Source organism: Mytilus californianus, unplaced genomic scaffold (assembly GCF_021869535.1).
Source record: "Mytilus californianus isolate M0D057914Y unplaced genomic scaffold, xbMytCali1.0.p SCAF_11, whole genome shotgun sequence".
Lineage (NCBI taxonomy): Eukaryota > Metazoa > Mollusca > Bivalvia > Mytilida > Mytilidae > Mytilus > Mytilus californianus.
In genome coordinates this window covers 9,858,081-9,872,889 of record NW_026262593.1, presented here as the reverse complement: position 1 = coordinate 9,872,889, position 14,809 = coordinate 9,858,081, and the positions used below count along the sequence as shown (strand labels likewise).

Genomic DNA, 14,809 nt, shown 5'->3' with positions numbered 1-14,809 from the left:
GCTTCAATTGACCATCAAACTGTACACTGGACAAGTTCATGATATTTTTATGAATGAAACAAAAGGTTAGAAAGGTTTGATTTTGCAATTCTTACTTTTTTACAAAATTTTTGTAATACAGTGAATTTTTACAATAATGAATTAACGTGTTGTTTAGAAAGGATAAGGTCCAGTAAGGGCTTATTTCGGCTTTAAATTCTGAGAACATCTGATGAAAGATTTTTGACATTTTTTAAACACTCAAGTGTCTACTTCAGTCGATTCAATTAGTTTATGTTTAAGATTTTAACTGATTTGGCCATTAAAAACACTCAAATTCAAGCTTAAATACAAAAAATCTCTCAAATTTGCCATAAAACGTCAGTTTTCCGATGGTTTTTCCGTCTAAAATGGAAGTGGCTGCATTCGTGTTCAGTCTCAACATTTTATATATGTTATGTATTATCAAATACAACATATATATAAATCTTAAGACTGAACACAAGTGCGGCCACTTCCATTTTAGACAAAAACCGTCTTAAAATTAGCACAAATCAAATGCTAAGATAGTGAAGATTTCAGTATTTTTGTATGAAATAATATAATGATGCTAGTACCTGATGCATGTCCATTTTATTGCCTAAAACACCCCATATTCATGTAACAAAAGTAGTAAACTAAAAAATAGATAATTACATGCTTCTCAGGTGCCAACAGGTATGGACATGTGCTTCTCTTTTTATTTCTTTTCATGACAATTTTAACGTTTTAAGAAGATTTTACCAGTATGCCATTTTGTCTTATTCATGCTATATGTTGTGATCATTTTGTTTAATGGAATAAATCCTATGATTTCAGGTTCATCATTTTACCCACAAGTAATGGGAGGATTTTATCAGCCGATGACTGTGCTATCATACCCTATGCCTTTATGGACAGGGGGTGTGGCAACAACCAAACACAAGGTAAACATTTCACCTCATCTCACCAAAAAGCAATAATCAGCTTTTGCCATCTGTCATAAATTTTTTTTTAAATCTGTTGAGGGCTGTTCCATAAAAATATACATGGGACCCAGGGAAGGCACTTCCAAATCTCAACTATGGGTGGGTGTCATCTGTACATAGTTGAAATGTAAGTGAAATTTTAATTTGCCTCTATAGGTGGTTACCCCATTTTTAAAGTACCTTCCCTGGGTACCATGTATGTTTTAATAGAACAGCCCTGGGGAACTATTGATCCAATACAAACTAAATTACACATGACTGATCTTCAGGTTAGATTTCCTATCATCTCTTAACAGACCATCCCCATCACATACTGAGGTTTTACCTTAAGGGGTCTTAGATTTTACAGTCTTGCACTCTTTCTGGTGTAAGATTTTTAAATTTTCAAATTCTTTAATGACTACTCAGAATATAGAAATGTTTGCTTCTATTTAAACAACCACTCAGAAGGTAGTAATGTTTTCATCTCTTTCAATAAACAATCAGATGATAGAATTTTTTACCTTTCTATGAGAAACAGACTATTCCATTTATTTAGAAACTTACGAACATAAGACTTGTTTCTTGTGAACATTTCACTTCCTATAAAATAAGATCAAAATATAGTACATATAGATATAGGAAGATATGTATGAATGACTTCTTATAACTATACTTCATCATTGTAAAACCTGTTTATTTTTAGGCGATATTCACACAGGCTGGTGACAAGGGTAACACTGCAATGTCTATCTCAGACTCATCATCAGGAGAGAACACAAGTTCCTCGTTGATGTACCTACTGGAACTTAGTAACAATCAAGAGGTACGAATACATTAATATCAAGAAGAAAAATTAAGGATTGCTATCGGAAACCTTTGCCACAAATTACCCTATCACTAAAATTGTAAATAAAATCAATAGATACTGCCAAATATCTTCTATCTTTTCATTACAAAAATTGTTTACCTAACACAGTATTTAGGGTACTTAATAATTATATTCATCTTTTTGTGATCAGTTGAGATCAAGATCCAGAAATTTTCACACTTTTTCTATAATTTTTTTAGATGAATATGCTAAGTATGTTTAATATGCTGACTTATTTATTTGTTTGTTTAGATTGCAAAAGCAAAGGAATCTAAAGCTTCAGCCACAGCCACCAAAAAGAGACACTCTGACCCACCTTGGCTGTTTGGAGTCCTCTGGGTAGAAGGGGTACAAATGAGATACACGCTACCTAGACGAAAATTCAACAGAACTATGAAAGAAGACCGGGATGCTTTAAAGCTGATGAAACAATCTGACGTGGTCCTAAAACAAATGGAAGAATTAAAAGAAAATATAGAAAAAAGTTGTCAGGAACCAACAGAAGTAAGTTTAATGTTAAGAAGAAAAGAAAGTGTGCATGTCAATGTTACAGCAAGCCAACAACACAAATAACTAATAGACATCAGCTCACAACATTCAGTCTGTATTTAGTTTTGTTAGGCTTTTAATTGGTGATTAAAAGAAAAGGATATGGAGTGTACCTACATAATGCACCTATCAAATTAAAGATATGGACTGTACCTACATAATGCACCTATCAAATTAAAGATATGGACTGTACCTACATAATGCACCTATCAAATTAAAGATATGGACTGTACCTACATAATGCACCTATCAAATTAAAGATATGGAGCGTACCTACATAATGCACCTATCAAATTAAAGATATGGAGCGTACCTACATAATGCACCTATCAAATTAAAGATATGGAGCGTACCTACATAATGCACCTATCAAATTAAAGATATGGAGCGTACCTACATAATGCACCTATCAAATTAAAGATATGGAGTGTACCTACATAATGCACCTATCAAATTAAAGATATGGAGTGTACCTACATAATGCACCTATCAAATTAAAGATATGGAGTGTACCTACATAATGCACCTATCAAATTAAAGATATGGAGTGTACCCACATAATGCACCTATCAAATTAAAGATATGGAGTGTACCTACATAATGCACCTATCAAATTAAAGATATGGAGCGTACCTACATAATGCACCTATCAAATTAAACTGGGACAATAAAAAGATTTATATCATTTAGACAATCATTACTTGAAATACTGAGAAATATCCAATGATTGCACATGAGACAATTACTGTAAATTCAATATCCAATGATTGAACATGAGACAATTACTGTAAATTCAGTATCCAATGAATGAACATGAGACAATTACTGTAAATTCAATATCCAATGATTGAACATGAGGCAATTACTGTAAATTCAGTATCCAATGATCATGATGATTGCACATGAGACAACTACTGTAATTTCAGAATTTTTTGCGTGCATGTACTGCGATTGTTGAACAATAGACACAAAAATGTGAGATTAACTATTGTGTATTAGGGAAATGCTCAATACAATTATTGCTATACAAATTTAAAATGCCAGTTATATATTTGCAAAATCTGTCCGGTGGCAATTTTCACAATGATGAACACATTACAAAATATCTGCATTTTCAGTATCTCATGAAATGCATAAGTAAATAAGTCCTGATCTTCAATGTTTGTGGTGTATATTTTATAATTATTGTTATAGTCAAAATTTACATATATAGGTTGAATGCAAATTATAACATACTTAAACATAAAAAATAAAGATTTATTTCTAAATGTTAAACATGAAACAATTTTGGAAATAATGTCAAATAGAATGCTTTATCAAAGTATGAAGTATTTTTTATATATTTTTTCGGAAAGGGGGGAGGGGAGGATTTAGTTAGTATAGATATGAATGTCTACAATGTGCCTTATTTTATTTAGGATGAAGAAGCTGACTACCTGTTTATGATTGACCCTGATCTGTTTAAAGATGATAGTTCAAGTGATTCACAAGAAATTGAAGCCAGTGAGAAACTAAGGTGCTCATTGAAATCATTTTCTGAATCAAAAACCACAGACGAAACAATTACCAAAGCAGGAAATGGTGACGATAATAGTCTCTCTGAGACCCAATATTCTCTAGTTGGCGATGAGATGGATGACCAGGAAAAGAAGAGCGAGTCTGAATGTGATTCCTTGCCAAAGTCAGGTTATAATGACAGTTCTGTTGACATGGAGTCGGCAAGCTATAAGTCCAGTGATCTTACACCCAGTGATTCTAGGAGTACAGATGATAAGGGAAGTTCAATGAAAGAGTCGGATACACAATCGTTTAAGTTATCCGAGGGAAACAAGGACTCAGAATCAGAGAATGACCTGAACCAGACTCAAAATCTGGACAGTCAATTCGATCATTTATTTGTTAAAAATCCAACGAAATTTAAACATTCAAAAAAAGGCTTCTGGATTAAAGAAGCTAACATGAATGAACGGATAAAGATGGAGTATACTTTAAAAAACAATTCAAGGAAAGATGTACTTTTAGATGATTTGAACAGATTGAATGAAATGAATCAATCAGCCGTGGTTCAAAACCAATTGTCTTATCTGTTAGAAGATTTAAAAACCGAAGAACAGAAAATTACATGTAGTTTTTGTGAATCTCTGGAAGAAATGTCTTCAAATACCAAATGCTCAAATTGTGCTAAAGAACAAAATATGAAAAAAATGAATGCAAACTTTTTTGACAGTCTGTTCATGCAGCCTTTGTTCCCACAGGACACGCATGAAGCTTACTTGTCAGAGCATCCGATCAGAGACTCACCAGATATGGAGGACTTGTGTGATATAATTGATGCAGTGGACTAAACATTTTGTAAAGGTCCATGTTTTCTTGTCTGTTCATAGACCACTTTCACCATCATGCGTTTTTGAACATTTCCAATGTCCCAATGCTTATTGAATGAAGTCATTTACACCAATTTACCTGGGGGTACACTTATTCATAAAAGGAAATGGAAATTGGTCTATTGTAAATTGTTTTATGGTGTTCATAACATCACAAAGTCACTTTAAAATATATTATGGTAAAAATAGCAGTCCCAAACAGAACAGGATTGGATCACTGCTTTACTATTGTGAAAGAAATTACTTAAAACCATGCATGCAAGTGTGTAGGCAAAACATATAGCGTATTGCTTAGATAAAGAAAATGACAAAACCACACTCATTTTGTTGACAGTTTATATTGAACCATGAAAATGAGTAATCACACATGCACAGTACCAGTTTAAATTACTAGTGATTTTTTTTTATTTGTGTAGGTCTTGAAACTTTAACTTAACACTTGGTCAATTGAAGAAACACTGCACTGTAAAAAAAAAAGTTTTGAAAAAATTCAATACACTCTGAAAGATTTCAATGAGATTAGACTGAAGTATATATGCAAAAGTACAATGCAGTATGGGTCTCAATTACCCTCTAATGGAGAACTGGATTATTGTTTTATCATGTAAAATCATTGACAACAGCTCTTTTATCATAAAGTGCTGTTTGGTCTCATGACCGGCTTTCTGGCAATCAGATTGTAAAGATTGAATGTAGAATATATATATACATGTGTAATTATTTTGTATTAATGTTGTTTGATGAGTAAAGAGTAAGTATGCAGATGTGTATATGTCATGTATGAGAAAATGTATATGAATAATTGTGTACAGATGTGAGTTTGTTTTCCTACAGTTTTTAATTGCCTTAATGTCATGAATGTCAGTGAAAATGTGGCAATGAATATTTCAATAGAAATTATGGATATAGGGCACATTTGGAATTATTGAATAACAAACAAACAATAGTTAACATGGTTTTGATGCATTCTATGACACATATCAAGGCTGAAGTTAGCAGTTTACTATCAGGTTTTCAAAAGTTTTGAAGTAAAATATCCTGAATATGCATTAATCAATTGCCAATGGACTTAAGACAAACAGAACAGGGAACCTCTGTACTTTGTTTTGTACATTGACACTAATGCATAGTTGATGCATAGATAACAAATAAACAAAATTTGAGGCTTTATGAAGTGGAGATAACCATTTATGACAATCTAACGTTTAGTCGAAATTTATTAAGGCTTTCATTGATAGATTTATTTTTAGATATTCATCAGGAATCATTAACCCAATATATGTTCATTTGATAACAGTATTGAATATGTTTTAAGATATATCAATGGAGTTGTGCAATAAGTCAATTGCTATGGACTTTTGTTTAAAACGAAAACCTAGAAATAAATCATTAGTTTAAACATTTGTTTTGACATGTCTTAAAAGTGAGGACAATATTAGATTAATAAAAATAGTAAAAATGCTGACAGTATTCATCGTATCATTACTGGATAATGCATGTAGATACTGTAGTCTTTTCTACTCAGTTTTATTTTGTCTTTTTATACAAATTTCTGGATATTAATTTTCTCAATCTATAGTATAAATATGCTGTCATTTGTGTAAGAAAAACAGATTTGGCAGGTTCAGAGTTCATCTGAAATGCAGGAAGCGAAAATAGGACATTAAATCAAAATACTTTTTAACAATATTGTTCAAAATGATTTTTGTTTCAATGCGATAGGTTGCATTTATTCATGAAGTTTATTATCTGTAAGTAAATAAAATATTTATATGTTGTTACATGTATTGAAATGTTTCAAGTACTGAAAATAAATTATTTAAATTGTATTGTTCTTAAATTATAAATTTTGTGATTTCTTGGGGTTACACAAGACAATCCACCAATACACCATTGTATATGAAATCATTAAATCATTTGATTTTACTCATCAACAAATTTTGAAAATAGAAAGCCAGCTGGTGTCACTAGTGGTGCTCGAACTATTAAACCTTACTGAGAAACTGGGTATACACCAGTTTGTGTTGGGAGTTGCTCAATCTTTAGTGTATAGTGTTCCTCTGTTTTTAATCAACTGATGGGTTTTGGTTCCCGCATTTTGAAATCCTCTCCCCTTCAATTTATCAATCTGGACTACAGTTGCATCTAATTATCAATCGCAAAATACTGGTTTAGAACCCTATTGTTTGTATTTAACATAATAAACCAAACACTATGTAACAGTGGATCACCTAAGAAATCTTCTACTCAAGCCATACAAATTATGTTCAGGATGCAGATTGTTGTTTTTGAACTGAATTATCTTTTACTGAAAGTACCTTCTGACAATTTATTGATGCTGAATTATACTCCAATCTAGAATGGGATGGCGCTTTGTAGGCTGAGTGGTTCAAGTACACGTAGGTCATCTACAGCCATCACTAGTCAATGGAGCAGGTGCCTTTGGTCTTTTACTTAAAAGGTATCATTTGACCTTTACGTGATGCCTGATTGTACCCTCACTGTATATTGGATTCACCTTGTCTGTTTGTTCGTCCATTGGTTCAGTTTATATTTCCGTCACACTTTTCTGAGGCACAGCAACTACTACGAAACAGAATGACTTTCTATTTGGTCAGCAGGTTGAAAGTAGAGAGTTGTAATATGAGAGTTCTTTTCAGATCTCTCGGACACCCACATCTACATCTATACGCTGACCAATAACCCAAAAATACATATACAAGTGATTATTGGTATCAAAGGATCAAAGGAGAATAACGAAGAAAAGAGAAAAAAATATGGAGAAGGGGCTACCCATTTGCTTTTCATGCATCTTGACTGAACCAAACTGGCTTCTATCCCAGTATACCATGAAAATAAACCCATCTGGTACAGTTCCAGTCCATTAATTGTCCTTATAGGCTAACAGGAGGATTGCACAGTTTGAAATAGACAAGAGTGATGCTCAGCTATTGTAGGTGGCAAAAAACTTTTACATAACTTAAATCCTAACAGAGCAGCAGGACCAGACGAAATTAAACCAAGATTTTTAAAAGAACTTTCACATGAAATTGCACCAATACTTACCATTATCTTTGAGAAGTCAGTTTAAACAGGTGTTGTTCCAGATGACTGGAAAACTGCCAATGTCTCTCCTGTATACAAAAAAGGCCAAAAATATAACCCTGAAAACTACCGCCCTATATCTCTCACATGTATTTGTTGCAAACTGTTAGAACACATAGTAGTTAAACACATCATGACACATGCAGATAATCACAACATTTCATTTCCCCTACAGCATGGATTTCGCAGAGGTCGATCCTGCGAAACAACTACTTGAATTTATAGATGATGTCTCACTTAACATGGAAAACGGTAAAAAAACAGATAGTTTGGTCATGGATTTTTCTAAAGCATTCGATAAAGTTTAACATTCTCTTCTAACTAATAAGCTTCACCCTTACGGGATACAGGGGGAATTAAATTACTGAATACAAAATTTTCTAAGCAATCGTAAACAGGTAGTTCTAGAGAGGGAAACATCTGAGTATGTTGTAGTTGAGTCAGGGGTTCCACAGGGGTCAGTTCTTGGACCAAGTCTCTTCCTGTATTATATTAACGACATTCCAACTGGTCTTACATCTACAGTACGTTTATTTGCAGACGACACAATAGTGTATTTGGCAATAAAATCAAATTCCGAAGCATCCACATTACAAAAAGATCTTGACAAACTGGCATCGTGGGAAACTATGTGGAAAATGGCATTCCACCCAGATAAGTGTAATGTAATTTCAGTCACCAGAAATAAAAAATTCGTAAGGGTTCCACGGAACCCAGTGTCTCGCCTACTTTTGCTGTTAATCGCAGGCTCAACAAAAATGAGGAAAAAATCAACAAAAATATTCCTTTAGATACTATCTTTTGATTGTAAGAAGCTTCTGTCAAAGTTTAATATAAATCCAGGATAGTTTATGAATCTAATAAATGTTTTAAAAACTTTAACTGCAGACTGTATTTAATGTTAACTGGAAGAAAAACTAAGTCCATTTATGTAAAATACGGATAAACAGGTACAAAAGATTAACAAAATTTCCTTCTAGATACTAGCTTTTGATCATAAACAAGCTTCTGTCCAAGTTTGGTACAAATCCAGGATAGTTTAAGAAAGTTAATAAAATTTAAAAAACTTTAACCACAGAGTGAATGTAATGTTTCCTGGCAGAAAAACTAAGTCCATTTACAAGTAAAATACGGAAAAACAGGAATTTTATTTTTACAAAATTTACTTCTGGATACTATCTTATGATCATAAACAAGCTTCTGTCCAAGTTTGGTAGAAATCTAGGATAGTTTAAGAAAGTTATTAAAATTTCAAAAACTTTAACCACAGAGTGAATATTTGTGGACGCCGCCGCCGACGACGACGACGACGACGACGCCGACGAAATGTAGGATCGCTATGTCTCGCTTTTTCGACTATAGTCGAAGGCTCGACAAAAACCAATCACATTTAACTACACATTACACAATCACTCATTAGAACATGTAACAACAGCAAAATATCTGGGGGTTACCATCAGTTCCAACCTTAAATGGGATGTGCACATAAACAACATATGCAAGAAAGCTAATAGCACCCTAGGCTTTCTAAGGAGGAACCTGAACATAAGCTCAACATCAATTAAAGAGCAAGCATATAAGTCCCTAGTAAGACCATCACTAGAGTATGCTTGCTCTGTTTGGGATGCATACTTACAACAAGACATAGATAGCATTGAAAAAGTTCAAAGGAGGGCTGCGCGTCTTTTTACCAACAAATACAGAAACACCTCAAGCGTTGGTAACATGTTACAACATCTTGAATGGTGCAGCCTCTCTGACAGAAAAAAAGACTCAAGATAGGTTATGCTTTATAAAATTGAACACGAAAATGTTGCAATACCTAAAAATAATAAATTAATCCCACAAAAAAGACAAACAAGACATTCAAATCCGAACAGCTTCCAAATTCCATCCTACAAAACACAGTACAGAAAAGAATTCTATTTTCCAAGAACTATTACCGACTGGAACAAACTACCAGATAACATTGTAAATTGCACTTCAGTAGACTCTTTCAAATCTTCAATTTCAAAGCATCAATATTAACTCAACTATTACATCATACTTAATTATACAAAGCATTTTTTTCTTTTTTTCGTATTTTTTAAAGACTGTATATATATCAATCTATGTCTTGTTGTAAGTTTCCTCCTGTGACATAATCTTCAATTTGTTGAAGGCGGTCACTATATGGTAGAATAGAATAAAGAGTTCCAGGTTGTCAGAGTTCTTGGAAAAAGCTGTACTGAAATCCATTGGTCTTTGTTGGGTATTGCCTGAATTTCATGGTATATGTTGATCTTGTACTAGTTGTCATTGGTGTCCGATCTTGATCGCATGGTTTATCCATAAGATTATTCATTACTTTGAAGAACATCGTTAGTTGTAGTTTCTGTCTCCCTGTGATTTCCACCCAGTTCTAACATACTCCCCACACTATTGATGTTTCTATAGCGGTTGGTGGCATAACAGGCAGATCAACGCTGGACCATCTCAACATTTTTTTCTGATCTTGTTATAAACAGGTTCCATACTGTTGCACACTACTAGTCTAAATTCACGGCCGACACTCGGCTAACCGAGAGATTGGTCGGTTAATCTATATTGAGTATGCGGCTATATCGGCGGTTGGTCTGTTAATTGGGTTGGCTAAAGTCTGTTAATCAGGTGTTATCGAGAAAATACTTGCAAGTTCAGTATATTTCATTGTATAACTTTTTAAATATATTTTTGTCATAAAAATTATTCATGTCTGACAAAACAATTCAATGTACTGAATCCAGTGGTGTAATTATTTTTTTTCTAGCTTCGATAAACAATCAATAAAATGAAAAGGCGGGTTACTCATCAATAAATTTATACACATTTTACACGCACAAAATGTACACAAAATGACAACTTGGCTGAAATTACTTGCATGCAATATTTTGAACATCGAAAAAAGACAGGCATTATGTTTGTTAACCATATTAATATCATTGTGTGAAAAATCTACACGAAAATCTGTATTTTGGTGATATTAATCAATTTTTATTAAAAATCTGGTCTGTTAATGGGTCGGATGTATAAAACCCGGTCTGTTATTTGGTCTGTTAAGAGTTATGAATGGCAATGAAAATATAATTTGATTGCATTATGGGGAGTTATCGGATCAAATGGGTAGGCTCAAGACGAGTGGCTAAAATATACAGAAACAACACATGAACAATGAAACATAAATTTAGACAATGGAAATTGGAAATTGATAAAAATGGTTTCGAAAAGTGTAAGGGGACGACCATTTGATATTCTGGGGGGGGGGGGGGGGGGGGGGGGGGGGAGGGCAGGAGGATTTGTTTTGGATCGGTTATTTATTTTTGTATACTAAGAGGACAGATTATCTATTTTCTGCACTATTGAAGCAAGATTTTTCATTTTCATTAAAGCAAGGGACTGATTATTTATTTTCACAACTATATTTATAATATTCGAAAACATACAATTTTTAAATTATTTGTTTAGTTATAGATATTTCATATCTTTTGGATAGTTTTGCGGTGTTTCGTAAATTATACCATAGCTTTTGTTGAAACCCCCGGCAATAACCTCACGAGACGAAGTCGAGTGAGGTTGCCGAGGGGTTTCAACAAAAAACTATGGTATAATTTACGAAACAACGCAAAACTATCCAAAAAATATGGAATATCTGTTTTAACCTATCGCATCTTTTGTTGTTTAAAATTGTATATTTCATATATTTTTGTTTGTTTACTTTAAAAATAGTTTTGATAAGAATCAGTTAAATAACCCTTTTCGGGCCTTACACATAAAGCTCCGCCTACTTTCTAAAATAAGCACGGGCTTCTGAAACAGCGGGAAAATCAGTAAGACGAGATGTTTCAACAGAGATGGATGCACATTTACATTGGTGACGGATAATGTTACAGACGAACAAATATTAAAGGAATTAGATGTTCTGGATATGGACGCAAGAGACCACAGATTAAAAGTTGAACTGCAACGGGTTAGGTTTTTTTATTTTATCAAAATGTTTGAATGTTTTAATTTTTTAATATTCATATATAATTCTGAGGAAAGTAATTTCACAAGAATCTTTTTGAGAGTTTGGATGAATCATTCTACATTTTAATTTGTACCTGAAGCCCAAGTCGTACATAAATTAAAACGGATTTCAAAATGTTCATAATTAAAATCACTTGTTTACTAGCAATAATTTACATAAAAAAGTAAGCTTCATTTAGAAAAACCAGACGCCATCTAATTTTAACATTTCAACATTATTGTTATTACTTGAGCAACCTCGTTAAAGTCTAGATGTCAGCAATGTATAACACATCGGGTGCGGGTCCAGGATTCTGAAAGGGGGATCTAGCAAGCCAACATTTTGAGTAATACAATGAAAAAGTCTATGCATTTACCAAATATGAAGCTCCTTAAAAGGGGCTTGCTCCCTGCCCTCCCTCCAAAAGCCGTCTCGGTAAATTCAAATCTATACATGTAGCTGTAAAGTGAAGCCTATGGAATACATTCCAAGTATAAATCTCAATAACCGAAAATCAACTTATATTTTCCAGTATAATATATACACATTTATATATTTTTTTTAACTTTATTTGTTTGTTTATTTGTTCTAGGAGCGATTTTTTTTTCATTTAAAATATAGGACAACAGAGTTGGTGTACGTGGGTTCGATTCCCATCCTAGGCATTCATTTATATCGGCTGGTGCAAAGCGGGCAGTTTAGCTTAGTGGCCCCGCACTGACTCTGTTGTTCAAATGTCAAAAAATTCAGACAGCCAGGTCTTGCTATCTTTCTTTTTCTCGAAGACCCTATACAACAAAACCATGGTATAATTGTGAAAATTATACCATAGATATCTATGGTATAAATTTCGGTTATTGAGATTTATACTCGGGTTGCATTCCCAAGGTTCCATTGCACAGCTATAGGTTAATTATAAATAATACATGTATAGTCCAGTCATTATGTACCATTTAATCAGAATTAATTATTATCCTCTTCAGAAATGAATCTTCTATATTCCCCAATGCATATACATGTATTGCATACATACACAGTATTAAAGTTTGGCTGTAACTAAGGCTCTTTTAAAAGTATTGGCAAACATTTTTTTTGAAGGGTTTTTGAACCGCTGAAGGCCCAAGAAGCTATAGAACAAATGATGCAATATGCTTTCTGGGTGTTCCCCAGACCCTTTCTTAAACTGAAAATGCAAGTTCTGTTTTAATAATTTTTTGACAATATTTTGGTCTCAAAGCAAAATCACGTTATAGATTCAGTGTAAGACTTAAGTTTCTAGGGACAACATCAAAAGACAAATATGTATGATAAAGCAATAATGTAATTCACATAGTTAAGTCTGTGGCTGCTGTGTTTTTTTAAACTCATGATCAAGTTAATAATAAAATTACTAAATTACAAAATGAATGCAACACTAACAGAATACAGAAGGGCAATCAATGAACAAAAGACAAATAGATAAGAAACATTGATCCCGAAAAATCAGGGGCTACATCTGAGGGAGAACAGAACTTGCTTCTTGCAAGGCACTCACGGTGAACACAATTTGATATGGAGACAAGCGTTTGGTTTTGAAATTTCCTACATGAGGCATTTGTCTCTATGTAGTTACGGCCCTGATTTAATAAAAGTGAGGTAAGTGTTCCTGAGACAATTAACCTCAGGTTAAATGAAACCAATTTTCTGACATTTCAAGTATATTTAAATAATATTTAACCTATAGCTGTGCAATGGAACCTTGGGAATGCAACCCGAGTATAAATCTCAATAACCGAAATTTATACCATAGATATCTATGGTATAATTTTCACAATTATACCATGGTTTTGTTGTATAGGGTCTTCGAGAAAAAGAAAGATAGCAAGACCTGGCTGTCTGAATTTTTTGACATTTGAACAACAGAGTCAGTGCGGGGCCACTAAGCTAAACTGCCCGCTTTGCACCAGCCGATATAAATGAATGCCTAGGGTGGGAATCGAACCCACGTACACCAACTCTGTTGTCCTATATTTTAAATGAAAAAAAAATCGCTCCTAGAACAAATAAACAAACAAATAAAGTTTAAAAAAATATATAAATGTGTATATATTATACTGGAAAATATAAGTTGATTTTCGGTTATTGAGATTTATACTTGGAATGTATTCCATAGGCTTCACTTTACAGCTACATGTATAGATTTGAATTTACCGAGACGGCTTTTGGAGGGAGGGCAGGGAGCAAGCCCCTTTTAAGGAGCTTCATATTTGGTAAATGCATAGACTTTTTCATTGTATTACTCAAAATGTTGGCTTGCTAGATCCCCCTTTCAGAATCCTGGACCCGCACCCGATGTGTTATACATTGCTGACATCTAGACTTTAACGAGGTTGCTCAAGTAATAACAATAATGTTGAAATGTTAAAATTAGATGGCGTCTGGTTTTTCTAAATGAAGCTTACTTTTTTATGTAAATTATTGCTAGTAAACAAGTGATTTTAATTATGAACATTTTGAAATCCGTTTTAATTTATGTACGACTTGGGCTTCAGGTACAAATTAAAATGTAGAATGATTCATCCAAACTCTCAAAAAGATTCTTGTGAAATTACTTTCCTCAGAATTATATATGAATATTAAAAAATTAAAACATTCAAACATTTTGATAAAATAAAAAAAACTAACCCGTTGCAGTTCAACTTTTAATCTGTGGTCTCTTGCGTCCATATCCAGAACATCTAATTCCTTTAATATTTGTTCGTCTGTAACATTATCCGTCACCAATGTAAATGTGCATCCATCTCTGTTGAAACATCTCGTCTTACTGATTTTCCCGCTGTTTCAGAAGCCCGTGCTTATTTTAGAAAGTAGGCGGAGCTTTATGTGTAAGGCCCGAAAAGGGTTATTTAACTGATTCTTATCAAAACTATTT

General features: G+C 33.3%; 1 protein-coding gene across 3 annotated transcripts in view; it reads left to right on the top strand.

Moving 5' to 3' along the window:
• Positions 1 to 6,598, top strand: part of LOC127719514 (period circadian protein homolog 2-like) — a 39,854-nt gene extending 33,256 nt beyond the window's left edge. For all 3 annotated transcript variants that reach the window (XM_052225665.1, XM_052225664.1, XM_052225666.1), the window contains exons 20-23: positions 838 to 944; positions 1,672 to 1,791; positions 2,089 to 2,340; positions 3,804 to 6,598. In XM_052225665.1, the coding sequence (XP_052081625.1) occupies positions 838 to 944; positions 1,672 to 1,791; positions 2,089 to 2,340; positions 3,804 to 4,730 (1,406 nt within the window). In that variant the 3' untranslated portion in view covers positions 4,731 to 6,598. The remainder of the gene's footprint in view (positions 1 to 837; positions 945 to 1,671; positions 1,792 to 2,088; positions 2,341 to 3,803) is intronic.
• The last annotated feature ends 8,211 nt before the right edge of the window (positions 6,599 to 14,809 follow it).